Genomic DNA, 13,898 nt, shown 5'->3' on the forward strand with positions numbered 1-13,898 from the left:
ACTGCCAAGGCGAGGTCTGCCTTGCCTTTCGGTCGGTAGCTTAGAACTGTCTGCAACACCTAGCATGCTATAAACCTGCAAGCGTGTCATTTGAGAATCCCCAGCAGAACTGTGCGCACTGCATCCCACAGTGCAGCCACCACGTGTGTTCCTTGTCAAGAGGATGCAGCATGCCCTTGACAAGGGACAAGTGGGAACTTCAAAGCCATCAGCACACATCTGATGGAGAGTGGCCACAGAACCACAGAGCCAGTGGAGGGGCCCACTGGCCCTCCTGGAAGCTCCGGCAGGGCTGATGGTGCCTGCCCACCTCTCCCCAGGGCCCTGCTTTGTGTGCCAGGCTCACAGTGTCCCTCCCTCCCATGGTGATTGCAAAGGAAGTCACCATCTCATAAGCAAAAATGCAGGAGACGTTTTTTCAGTCTTTGACAGAGAACACTGAATAGATTTGATTTCATTTGCATGCAATTTTATCAGTTTCCTCTTTTGGTTCCTCTTGGTGGCTGGTCAGGCTTGCCAATGCTGTGTACCGCCTGGGGTACAGACACAGGAACTGGAGGGGGCTTGGAAACCCCCAGAGCACATTGTGACCCTTCTCGTTAGGGTGAGCGTTCCTTAAACAGAGTCCTTTCTTCCGTGATTAGAAAGTAACCGTTTGCTCATGATTCTGCCTCCTAGAAATAGCCCAATTACATTTTGGTGTATTTATCCTCCTCTCTTTGTTCTGTGCATTCACATGTGTATATGCATAGGGATTTAAAACTGGCTTTACATTATATATGCAGTTTTGTGTATTTTTATAATCCCATCTCACTAAAGTTTTGAAAGTTTATTTTAAATCAACACATGGTGTGCCCTAAATTTTTTCTCAGTACGGTGGTGTTTGGCACATAAATTATTTTAAGTGTGGGACTATTTTAAACAATCCCGAGATTAGCGCTTTTTCTACACAAATCTTGAGCTGCGTTTCTACTGAATTCCTAGGGGATGGAATCTCATGAGTGGATTTACCGGGAGAAGAGGTGGCAATATTTCAAGCGTTGTTGACACAGATTGCTAAAACACTCTGTTATAGTCATTTCTGTACATTCCTTGTCCCCTCTACTAGGTTGTAAATGTCGGGAGGGCCCTGAATCCTTGGACCCCATCACAGACCCCAGTTACTCCGCAAACAGTCCCTGGGTCATTTGATTATAGCTCCTCCTGGCTCCTCTTTGTCGTTATCAGATGGTGCCCATTGGCCTGCGGTTCACTGATGACTAATTTTGCTAGTTCATCATCTCACACTAGACGGAGGCTTGGCAGAAACCCAGTTTGGGTAACGCTGAATAACATACTCTGTCTGGAAGATTCATAACTACATTAGCATATTAATCCCAGAACAGCATGTTCAGGTTAACTCAGTGTTTTCCAAACTTCTCAACCGTGGAACCATTTTTTCCACATAACTAGGAGGTGAGCTATTCTATCAAAACATTTTCTTTTCTTTTTTTTGTGGTCGAAATCATACTGGTTGTATCTGGTATTTTTCCCCACTTAGCATTATAACATATGCATTCCCCAGATGAGTACAAATGCTTTGAAAATACCCTTTGTAAAGGCTGCCTGATAATCCCCTTTAAGACGGTACTGACTTTAGGAAATCATTTACCTCCCAGGGCTAGTCGCCCAACCCAACACTGTGAGTCTGCTCTGAATGTCACTATGAGAAGGGTCTGTCTTGATTATTCAGTGTATTTTTGTAGGACAGATTCCCTGGAGAGGAATTTTAGGGTCAAAGGATATGAATTGTTGTGACCCTCTTGATGAATATCTAGAAACGAGCCATTTGTTCCAACTGTTTTCAGTCCAGGGAGGGTGCTGCATGGGCTGGAAGATGGCAAAGCCTGGGTCCTGTCTAAACCTTGCTGCTCAATGCAGGGGGAAGGGAAAATGGGGAGATGGCCCTAAGAGCCTGGAGAGGAAGTGACCCTCCAAGAGGAAAACCAGCAACAGCTACAGAGAATGGAGGAGGAGGGGGACACAGGAGGCCCCCCAGCAGAGCATGGAGACGTGGACGGGTAGAGATGGGACACCTGGTCTCACCAGTGAAACCCTTCTGAGAGGGTTTCAGATGCCTAGAGCAAGATGTTCCTGCTGTGAGTCCAAGGGCCTCAATCTTCTGATGAGGACTGGTGTCTTCCAGGTAAAGATGAGGATGGTAGAGACCAAGATAGAGATGTGACTACCATCCAGACATAACAGCATTTGCGTTAGGTTTATACAATATTCTCTTATGAATTTGGTTGGCCTGATGCAGTCCTCAACTCTGATTGACCCTCAGGCCCCTGACAAAATTCAGTCTCCTAACCTGATAAGCTGAGGACAGCCCTTGGGCTGTGGGGACCACTGAGGCCCCGCCACATGGTAGGAAATGCTAGTGATTGGTCATTTTCTGTGCAGGATGTTCACGGCTCATCTCACTTAGCAGTGACGCTAACCATCTGAAAGGTTGCCTTCTGTGCCTGGGCCTTTTCCATCTGTAAAATGAAGGGGTGGACCTGACAATATTGGAGTAGACTTTGATTGACACGATTGGGAAAAGGAAGCCTTTACACTGAGATGACCCAAAAGAGTCTGAACTCTAAAAACTTGTTCACAATATTATTATGCTGTTGCATCATATTCATAATAACTGTATTCTGGATGTTGTTTTAGGCACTCCATGAAAAGAGGACTCCTTGGGTTAAAAAAAATAGGAAAATGGGGTCTGCCTGGTGGTGCAGCGGTTAAGTTCACATGTTCTGCTTTGGTGGCCCGAGGTTTGCCGGTTTGGATCCCTGGTGTGGAACCTACACACTGCTTATCAAGCCACCCTGTGGCAGGTGTCCCACATATAAAGTAGATGAAGATGGGCACAGATGTTCACTCAGGGCCAGTCTTCCTCAGCAAAAAAGAGGAGGATTGATGGTAGATGTTAGCTCAGGGCTAACCTTCCTCAAAAAAAAAAAAAAAGAAAAATGCTCTTGTATTAGAGATTCCAAGAATTTCTGTAGTAAGGAGATCTGTGTAGCTCAGTGTTTCTTAAACTTATTTAGCAATTATACTCTTTTTTTTTTTTTTTTAGAACAACTGAAGATATTTTTCATGGAATAGTTGGAAGCCCTTTATTTCAGACCAGTGTGCCAGTCTTTTCTAAACTGGCCTTTTTCTTGCTCCAGGTCACTCAGCAGCTCCCGGAGTACGGTGTGCTGGTTCATCGAGTGCTCCCAGAGAAGACAAGGCCAGAAGGGGAGACGGCCCTGGGGATCTGTGCCAAGGGTGTCATAGTGTACGAGGTGAAAGACAACAGCAGAATTACAACTTTGCGGTTTCAGTGGAGAGAAATCTGGAAGATTTCGACTTGCGTGAGTGGAGCTCATTGATCAGTGACCGTGTTTCATTGTCCTTTGATCTGTTGCCCCTGTAAAGAGCAATGAGTCAGGAGAGCTCCTCCTAACCAGACAGGCTCACAGCCGGTCAGCTAGCCTACTCCGATGCACTGTGGCGTATTTGGAAGAAGTCTACCAGGGGACTTGAGAGTCCCCAGGAGGCCATTTCTTCTCAACCATCCCTCGCGCAGTCCCCCAACACTCCCACGGACAGCCATCACTCTAGAGAGCTACACTTCTCTCTGGGTAAAATTCTCTTAATTTGGAGAAGCCACAGAAGTTGAGAGCGAGATGAAAGTGGGAAATGGGGGAGGAGAGCGTACTGTAGGTGCTGTGGAGTCTGCATGGTTTGGAAACATTTTCCTGATATTTTTTCATTTTCCCTTTGTGCACAGTGTGCCAAGGCATCTGGCCTGTCTCCCATGGGCCTCAGGTGAGCCACGGGCCACTGGGGACCGCCAACCTTTGACAGTTGTTGAAAGTTTAAAAGCCTTTTAAAAACAACAAAAAAAATCCCTATTAAAGTACAGTGTTTGAAATTGTATTGGAACATTATTTCCTGGAGTATTTATACTTCCTGAATTTAGTTACAATAAATTTGGCATCAAAAATATTGTGTGCAGGGGCTGGCCGGGTGGTGTAGCAGTTAAGTGCTCACATTCTGCTTCTTGGCAGCCCGGGGTTCGCCAGTTGGGATCCCAGGTGCAGACATGGCACTGCTTGGCAAGCCATGCTGTGGTAGGTGTCCTGCATATAAAGTAGAGGAAGATGGGCACAGATGTTAGCTCAGGGCCAGTCTTCCTCAGCAAAAAAAAAAAAAAAACCCAAAAAAACCAAAACAACAACCCAAAACAAAATGTTGTGTGTGTCCCCACTGCAGAGAGTGGTAACTAGGAGCTCCATTGCCTGCCTGTCCTGTGGACCATCGCAGGCACGAAGCTATCACTCCAGCAACGAGTTCATTATAAAACATGCAGTTCTTCAGCTTGTGGCCCAGGAAAAAACTTAGTTTTTCTTTCTATTTAATTTTCTCTTATGGTTTTAAAATGTTTCCTACTGACTAGATGGCTGTTTTTGTTATCACTATCTGATATTAGAATTTCTGAAGTTGAACATAATTGGTTTTATTCATTTTCTCAATGTTTTTGTTTCTTCCATCTGTGCTGTTGAAGTTATATTATTAAAGTATGATTCTTGATAGAATTTCATATTAAAGTGTTTTTTGTATTTAGAAAAAAAAGCTTGCATCTAAAAATAAGTGAGTATAATTTAATTGAGTTCATTAAAATAGGCTTTATAATATTAGCAAACTGACGTTTTCCCAAATATTTTTGACCATAGCTTAAAGTAAGTGATATTGATATTTGTGAATTTTTCAGAATTTTAATGGCTCAAATTACTTGAATTCAATTTGAGATTACTTGAAGAATTTTAGTTATTGAATTTATTCAATACTATTGCATTGCTTCCTATTTTCTTTATCTCATGTTTAATTGTTCACAATTTCCAAAGTAATTTGTTTCAAAATTTTTGTAAAAATGCAGGTAACCTAAAAAGTAATTTTGAAAAAGAGAATTCTTTGAAGCCATAAAGTTTAACAGTCCCCTTAAGTAAGTACTTTACGTTTAAGTTGGTTTAATTTTTACAGATATTTTTTAACCCACGACCGCAGACAATTTCTTGATTAAAGCTGGAAAGTCATCATGTTCATAAGACAAACTTAAAAAGACCCTTGTCACTAATTAGGATTGCCATGCCCTCATGACCATCCTCTTCCTCAGCATGAATGTCTCTTTTTATGGAAAAGTCATCATGTGAAGTAATGTCACCAGCTTCTTGCCACAAAACAAGCCAGGCATCTTACACAGAAAATGACTTGAATTCGTCATGCTTCTGCAAACACAAAACGGGGAACTCGGTGAATGATACAAGAGCAAGCTCGGAAAGCTGGGTTCAATTTGCCTAATTAGTAGCGGAAACCAAAATGCTTCGAACAATTGCAGACATTCATCTTGCCAGCCTGGAGAGAACCAGCAAAGGAAATGAAGAAGAATGCTACCTTCAAAGAATGTGATTTGTAGATGCGTCGGCAGCCTGTCTGCAACAGAGACGACATCAATTCAGATTAGTTAATCGAGAAAGCGTTCGTTGTCGAAAGATGAACCCCCCCACGTTAGTAACTGTTCTCGGTTATTAGCAGTAGTAAAAATGTCTGGGGAGCATAGGGGGAAAGCCGGGCTCTGCATGGCTTTCTTTAAGGAAAAGAATACAAAGTTCCAATTATGAACGGCAGCCTGCAAGTGAATATTCACTCAGGATGAGAAAGGAAATCACCACAACTTGTGAATTTTAAAAAGCTGAGTAAATACTGTGAAATCACAAATACCCGCAAAAGTATTTTTATTAATTAACTCCCTGATAAACTCTATGATTCCTTTTTTCCTTTCAAATTTTTGGTGGCGTATGCTCTGATTACTTTTTCATGTGATGACACTTTTGTAATATCATTTTCTCTAGAGAGGATAGAAATATGATTTAGTCTTTCTTCTACCCTAACTGATTGAAAGCTGTTTTTATTACTGATGAGATGCATAAAACATACAGCTTTGCACAGACATCCTTGCTCTTCGTGGCACCCTATAGGTTTCCGTGCTGCTAACACAGGAAACCTAATAAATTCTATTTCGTGTGATTCCCATAAGAAAAAGACAGGTATTGCATCGTGCATTGATAACGCAGTATGTGCAATTACAAAGTATATCTGTGTTAGAACAGAACTTCCACTTGTCTGGGTGTTTTTGAGAATTAAATTACAGTTTTTCATTTTTGATGATTGAAGAAATTTCCCACAGACTGGCCTCTGGCTCTGTACGTTTCAAACCTTGTTTCCCTCCAGCGCTGACCCCACGTACTCCTGGTGCCAGGTATTGTAGGCATGGTCAATTTCCTATGGCCACTGGCCCTATACCTTTATGCTGAGACTTTGATGAATTGGCCCAATGGACGGAGTATTCTGGGATGGCTGGCGAGGAACTAATACAGAAGAGACTTCAAACCCCGTAAATAAACCCTACTGAATCTACACTAAATGTATCCCCATTTCAACTTCTCCTTAGCGAGATCTGCTTCCACATCATGCAACACTGTCTATGGTGAGAAGAAGTGGGAAGGAGTTGGAGTGGAAAGAAGAGTCAGTGGTCTTAAGTGATTAAGCATCTTACTTTCCACATTTTACAAAAACATGTGAAGACATTTCCAGAGTCCCTTCAGCTTCATTAGCTTTACAGCAAATCTGCCTGTAGAAGAATATTATCGTTCTGCAAAAAGATGTTTCAAACCAAACCAACAAATTAGCATGTGAACAAACAACAACAACGATAAAACCACTGGGGATGAAATATTTGAGGTGGGAAACCAATGCTTTGAAACAAACATGATGTTCCAGAAGCACTGAGTGTGTTGGTACTATAACATCAGAGATGTAAATAAATTCTTCATGTTTGTGCTGAAAACCCTGATATTCAGGTTATGCATTGTCTTATTCACAGAGTGACTTGCCTATGGGAAAGTTTGCCTGCGGATACGAATTTCCCATTAAATGATGTTATCAAAGTGGAAAAAAATCGAAACCACTGCAGTCAACACTGTTTTCAGCTTCATGGCAAGAAATGGGATCAGAATTCCATTCTCTGTGGCCTTTAATACCTTAGAGCATTGGTGTCCAAAAGGAGAGTTTTGTCAAGAGTTTATGAGCTGGAAGAAAGATTGGGATGTGCGTGTGTATGTGAATGATTCTCTCTTTTAAGATTTGTTAAAAAATAGTTATCAGGTTTTTAAAAACTTCCTTATCTAAAATTTTTTAATACCTGAGTGAACTTAGAACGAAATTGTCAAGACTGTATGAAGGCGTATCAGTGTGTACTGACAAAGTGGATGGATTCCAAGCAAATATTCAACTTTAGAAATGGGTGGATATAATGATCTATAGTGGAGTTCAGGCATTATTATACTTTGAATACTAAAGAAGAATTATTAACGCTAGTAAGGTAGCTTCTATGAATGTTTGAAAAAATACATTATTTTAAAAAATGCTGGATATAGTATAGTTCAATTGGATCCACGATCTGTTTAGGTTAGTGTAAGGAAGTTCAACATTACATTTGTCAATAAAAGAAAAGAATATTTAGAGAATGCTCAAATTATCTAAAATTAGGTTAATGGTAAAAAGGTGTTTTTCAGAGGAAAAGCAGTGAATGGTTAGCTGCCTTTTGTTAATATCTGACTGTGTGAATGGAGTTTCTTAGAAATGGTGATGTTCACGAATTAAAAGGGATCAGCATTAAAGAAAATCAGGCGTTTCAGGCATATAAAGTGATCTTCATAGGAGCAAGCTCAAGTTTCTTATTGAAATATCTAGAATATCTAGAATAGAGATTTGATGTGAAAGTTATAAATAAATTCATATTTAATATCATCTCTATTACTTTATATTTGATTGTTCTTATTAGAATTACATATGGCAAAAAGTTATGGACTTTTTCCATGAAGCTCCATATAGATAACCCCATAGAGACAGTAATTTCTGGCTCATCCCGGTGAGCTGTACAGATATTATCACTGTGTATGTGGGAGGTATAAATGTGGGAAGCATTTCTTGGTGATGTGACCTCAGTTCCTGCTGTATTCTGAGAGCTCTTGGTCTGTTTCCTCATCTGCAGAATGAGGATGATGACAGGACATGCCTCATTCTGTAGCTTTGAAGATGAAATGAATTAATACCCAGAAAGCTCTTATGTGCTGGCACATATAGCAAGAAATGGGAGAATACATGCAGTGCTTCTGTCTGTCCTACAACCCTGCCAGCTGAGGGTTTGTCTGCAACTTCTGGGAATTTGTACACTGAAAACTATAGGTATATTTAAGAGCCTTTCAAAATGACACAGGATTCTGGTCACTGCTTGCTGAGGGCCGAGTGTGCACCTGACTCAGTTTATATTCTTTTCACCCAGCACACTCCTTCCCAGATAGCAGTTGCCCCGTAAACAAACATTCGATTTATGAATGAAGGAAAAAATAAAAAGAGGGATCTTCTTTAAGAAAAAATATTGGTCCAGAGTCAGACAACATCTGTCATACACTGCTGGATGCCTGGTAATTGATATGGAACTGGGGCTCCTGCACTCGCTTTCTCTCTGGAGTGTGTGCTGCAGCGGATGGATATGGACGTTCAACAGGAAAGTCTGTGTTTGTTTCTTTCAGCGAAAGAAGTTCACCATCACAAGCAGCATCACGGGGAAAAAGCACACGTTTGTCACTGACTCGGGCAAGACCTGTAAATATTTGCTGGGCCTCTGCTCTGCCCAGCACGGGTTCAATGCTAAGATGAGCTCGCCCCGTGTTGTAGCTGGTAAGTAGACATTATTCTCAACCTCCAGTGTGGCAAGTTGGTTATTTCATGAAATAGTTTGTATAAATCGATATGATTGATCCAGACACATTTAAAGAGTTTTAAATCTCCCTAATGACTAAAGAAATACAATTAAAATGAAATATATATTTTTTCTTAGATTGGTAAATGCTAAACTAAATAATATTGAGAGGGCAAATTGATACAATCTTTCTAGAGGGCAATTGGGCATATATCTCAAAAGCCTTAAAAAATCTATGTCCTTTGGGTCTCTAATTTTACTTGTAGAGAGAGATTTATCCAAAGGTCATAAATAGAGAAGTACACAAAAGTTTATGCTCACGAGTGTTCACTAGAACATTATTTATAACAGTGACCATTTGAAACAACATAAATATCCAAAAGGAGGACTAGTGAAATAAATCACAGTGCGTCTATATAGTTGAGACATGCAAATCAGTTTTTGGAGAATGATGACATGAAGGAGTGCTAAGTGAGGAAAAGCATGAGATGAAACCATATCTAGCACTGTCTGACAGAACTGGCTTTGATGATGGAAATATCTACCCCACTCAGGGTGGGGTCCCTACCGGTCTGTAGCTACTGAGCCCTTGAAAGGTGGTAAGTGCCGATGAGGAACAAAATTTGTAATTTTGATTAACATATTTAAATACAAATGGCCACATGTACCTCCTGCATTGGATAGCACGAGTATGGACACCATTATAGCAATCTGGTTAATTTTAACGTTATAAAACAGGAAAGAAAGAATATGCAAATAAGCTACACCGGGTCCAGGACCGGGCATCACAAGGAGACAAAACACCTTTGTGGGTCTGTTCCCACCTTTGTGAGTTAGGGGTGCCAGGGTGATTGTGTGTTCTTCTGTGTATTTTTTCAGTATTTATCAAACTTTCAACAGTGAACATCTATTACTGATATAATTAGGAAAGACACTATTAGTTACAATGAGGCTATGCATTACATAAGAGAGTTAAGATTTGAGTATTTAGGAAGTGCTATGGAACTATTTGTAATTGTTGTTGGTACTCTTTCCAGGCATTACGCCAAGTCCTTATGCAAATTATCTCATTTATGTTCGTGATATACTGATTTCTCAAACGGCAGTTGTCCTGCGGCCCAAGGAGGCAGGGACCCTTATTAGTGGGCGGAGCAAACTGAAGTTTGGAGAAGTAACGCGCTGGCGGGTTGGTGCGGGGCTGAGATTTGAACCTGCAGCTCTGTGGGCGGGGCGTCTGCGCCCTTCACCCGTGCGGACCGCCTTCCGAAACTTGCCGGAACATGCGCTTTAGGACCAGAGAGATTTGGCGTTGAGTGCTAGGTTTCTCACACGGGCTGTTGATCTCTCAGCAGTCTATCTTCTTTGGTTATAAAAGGGAAGAATATAACACAACGGTTTCAGTCTTCGTGTTCACAGAGCGGTCTCTGCATGCACGTTACCTGGGGCTTGCTAGAGATGCAGAATCTCAGACCTACTGAACCAGAGGCTGCATTTGAAAAAGAACGCAGGTGATTTGGTCGCACATAAAAGTTTGAGAACCCCTGGCTTGGAATGTGGCCCCTGGAGTCCAATAGACTTGGGACAGTGCCACTTACCTGCTGCGTGACTTTGAGCAACTCACTTGCCCTTTCTGAGCTTGGTGTCCTCCGTTGAGAACCCTGGCCATACACTGCGCTCCAGCGGGATGGCGTGTGTGATGTTTCTAGCTCCCTGCCTGGCGTTCGATGCTCGGTGTGAGTAGTCACGGCAGCTCCTGCTCGTGGGGGTTTTGTTTGATGGCAGCCAATTCACATGGGGTCCCCGGATGGGGCCTCAACCAGGAAGCAAGATCTCTGAGCGTTCGGATGCAGAACCAAACACAGAAAATAAAGGTGACGTATTATTTGCAGTAAGACCAAATTAGTATCTAAATATTTCATTGAACCTCAGGGTGGCGGTTCCAGGATGTCTCCAGGGAGCTGGAGATGATAAATGTAAATCAACTATATCTTACCTGCTACGGGCGAGATAGTGTGAAACATCATCACTATTGCTTTTATCGCCTGCTATCAGCGATCATAAAATATTTATAAAGACTCCACAGGCCCACTTGTGAAATTAGTCCTTCTCAGCCTATTTTGCTCATAATATACTGTTTTCTCACACTGCAAATTCCACCATTATAGGAATTTTCAGGCATCTAACATTGCCAGTAAAAGGATTCTTTCAGACAATTTTTCTTTGGCTGGGTTGATGCTATTTTATTTTTTCCAGCTTTATTAAAATATTATTGACATACAAAATATGTCAGTTTAAGGTGTCCAATGTGATGATTTGATACACTTATATATTGTAAAGTGATTACCAATAAGGTATTTGACACCTCCATCCCCTCACATCATTACCGTATTTTTTTTGTGCTGAGAACATTTAAGAGCTACTCTCTTAGCAACTTTCAAGTATATTATACAGTACTGTTAACTAGGATGAGTATGCTGTACGTTAGATCCCCAGAACTCATTCATCTTACAGCTGGGAGTCGGTGCCCTTTGACCCACATCTCCCCATTTCCCCCTCCCCGAGCCCCTGCCAACCACCACTCTACTCTCTCTTTCTATGAGGTCAGCTTTTTTAGATTCCACATATAAGTGAGAACATTCAGTATTTGTCTTCCCGGTCTGACTTATTCCACTTAGCATAATACCCTCAGGGGCCAACCATGTTGTCGTGAATGGTAGGGTTTCCTTCTTTTTTGTGGCTGAATAGTATTCCATTGTATATATATATGTATTTTCTGTTTATCTGTTGATAGATGCTTAGATCGTTTCCATGTCTTGGCTGTTGTGAATAATGTTGCAAAGAACATGGGGGTACAGATATCTCTTTGGGGTGGTGTTTTCATTTCCTTTGGATAAATACCCAAAAGTGGAATAGCTGGATCATATGGAAGTTCCATTTTTAACTTTGTGAGGAACCTCCAAACTGTTTTCCATGGTGGCTGCACCAATTTACATTCCTACCAATAGTGTACAAAGGTTCACTTTCCTCCACATCCTCACCAACGCTTGTTACTCGTCTTCTTGATGACAGCCATTCTAACAGTTGTGAGGTATCTTGTTGTGGTTTTGATTTGCATTTGACTAGTGACGTTGTGCACCTTTTCATGTACTTGTTGGCCATTTGTATGTCTTCTTTGGAAAAATTAGAGAATTTTTCTTTGCCTCTTAAAAAATTTCTTCATATTGCAAACTCTCTTTCCAGATGCCATTTTCAGTAATTGCATCCAGCTGAGAACTGGCTACCTCCATCTGATGGCCCTATACATCCTCAAACTCAGCATGTCCACGATTGCTCTCATCCTCTCTTATAACTCCCTCCTCCATGATCTTTGGCCTGTTCAACTGAGACCACCCCCCCACCCCCGCAAGAACCTGGGACAGTGTGAACCTACACCCTCTTTGCCCACCTCAGCTGTCACCAAATGCTCTCCAGTGGGCTTGCTGCTGGGAGTCACGTGCCCTCTAACTCACCCTGCTCTCAGCCTTCACGGTGACCTTTCAGAAGCACCGATACACTCATGTTCGTCCACACTGAAGATGTGTTAGTGGCTCTCTGCTGTCTGCAGGGACAGGCCCAGACTTCTTAGGATGGCGCGTCTGGCCCAACCCTGGCTTACTTCTTGCTATGACTCCTCCACTCTGCCTTCCAGCTACACTGCCTGCTGGCTTGCAGGCTGCTGAACACATGAGGACAGCTCAGGTTCTGGGACCCCTGTGCTTAGTGTGGCCTCTGCCTGCAATGCTATTCCTGTCCCTTTCCAGGCTCAGACCACGAAGATAAGCCTGATTCTGCGAGAATGAGAGGTGATCGATACATGGCTTTTGAATGAATGAATGGATGACTAGTGTGGAAATACAGTCATTTACTTCATCTTTCCCCTATTTTGGTTTTAAGTTTGCTTTTCATTTTTTAACATTGTAAATAATTTTGCAGTAAACCTCACTGGAAGAAAAATGTTTCGGTATTCTGTATTATTTTTTTACGCTGGATCTCAGAAATGTCATTGTTGGGACACAGGCTGGGGTTTTTTAAGCCCCTTGTATTTCCCTGAGCGTCGTTCACGTGCCAGGATCTCCTGCTAGCTCGGTGCTTCCTTGCTGGGATAGATAATATCATGTTTATCTCTGTTCATTGGATAGATAAAAATGATTTTGCACTATTGTTTCATTTTGCATTTCTTTGATCATTGAGAAGGTGAACATTTTCCAAATGTTTCTTAGTCATTCTGTGAATTGCCTCAACAAACATATTACTTTATGGTTATATTTGGTTCCCAGGGGAGAGAGAAAAATCACCGAGCTTTTACCAGTGCGTAATTTCAGGACTAAACCAGGCAGGATCCGTCAGCATTGGGGAGGGGCCCAGGGGCCAGTGCTCGGCTCTTTCAGATGGCGGCCCAGGGCTATAGGAACACTTTCAGCCCTTCCACGAGCTGTAAGACTCTGCAGCTTTGCAGTGGGCTGCCCCGCTCTCCCCCTGGTTCCCTTTTCCTTTTCCTCACGGCCCTTGGCTCTGGATGCTCCTGTGCCCTTGAAACGCTGTAACTAACTTAGATTTCAGCCCTGGCCATCCAGACCGATTCGGACATTTGTCAGCTACCTCCCCAGAGCCGCAGCTACGCTGTGAGTCACCATGGCTGGTGGACAGAAACCATCCACTGCCCTCAGTGCGTCAGTGGCTTTGGGATATTCTTGGCAGCTCTTCCTTCCCTTCCTGAAAGCTTATCAACTCTTGGCTCTCCTACATGCTGATTGATCCTTCCATCACTGTTTGTCCCCCCAGCTGAGGCCCACTAAGCTGAGGCCTAATGAGGATGATGGCGCTCCCTACCAGGCTGGCCAGCCCCCTGCTGAGTGCCTGACATAAGTGCTTGACATCTGTGCCCTCATAAGCTGACCTCGCTGGGTGGCCCCTGTCCTGTTAACACGGCTTCCTCCTCACAGCCCTGATGCCCTCCAGCTTCTTGCTGGGCACAGTGTCCTGCCTGGAACCCAGGCCCTTGGGGCTCTCCATCCCCTGC

The 13,898-nt window shown here is 42.6% G+C and overlaps 1 protein-coding gene across 1 annotated transcript in view; it reads left to right on the forward strand.

Moving 5' to 3' along the window:
- The window catches only part of FRMPD2 (FERM and PDZ domain containing 2), a 122,541-nt gene that overhangs the window by 69,753 nt on the left and 38,890 nt on the right, over positions 1–13,898 (forward strand). Inside the window, exons 14-15 of the mRNA XM_070615847.1 lie at positions 3,201–3,386; positions 8,670–8,817. Coding sequence (XP_070471948.1) covers positions 3,201–3,386; positions 8,670–8,817 — 334 coding nt within the window. The remainder of the gene's footprint in view (positions 1–3,200; positions 3,387–8,669; positions 8,818–13,898) is intronic.

Source organism: Equus przewalskii, chromosome 1 (genome assembly GCF_037783145.1).
Source record: "Equus przewalskii isolate Varuska chromosome 1, EquPr2, whole genome shotgun sequence".
NCBI lineage: Eukaryota > Metazoa > Chordata > Mammalia > Perissodactyla > Equidae > Equus > Equus przewalskii.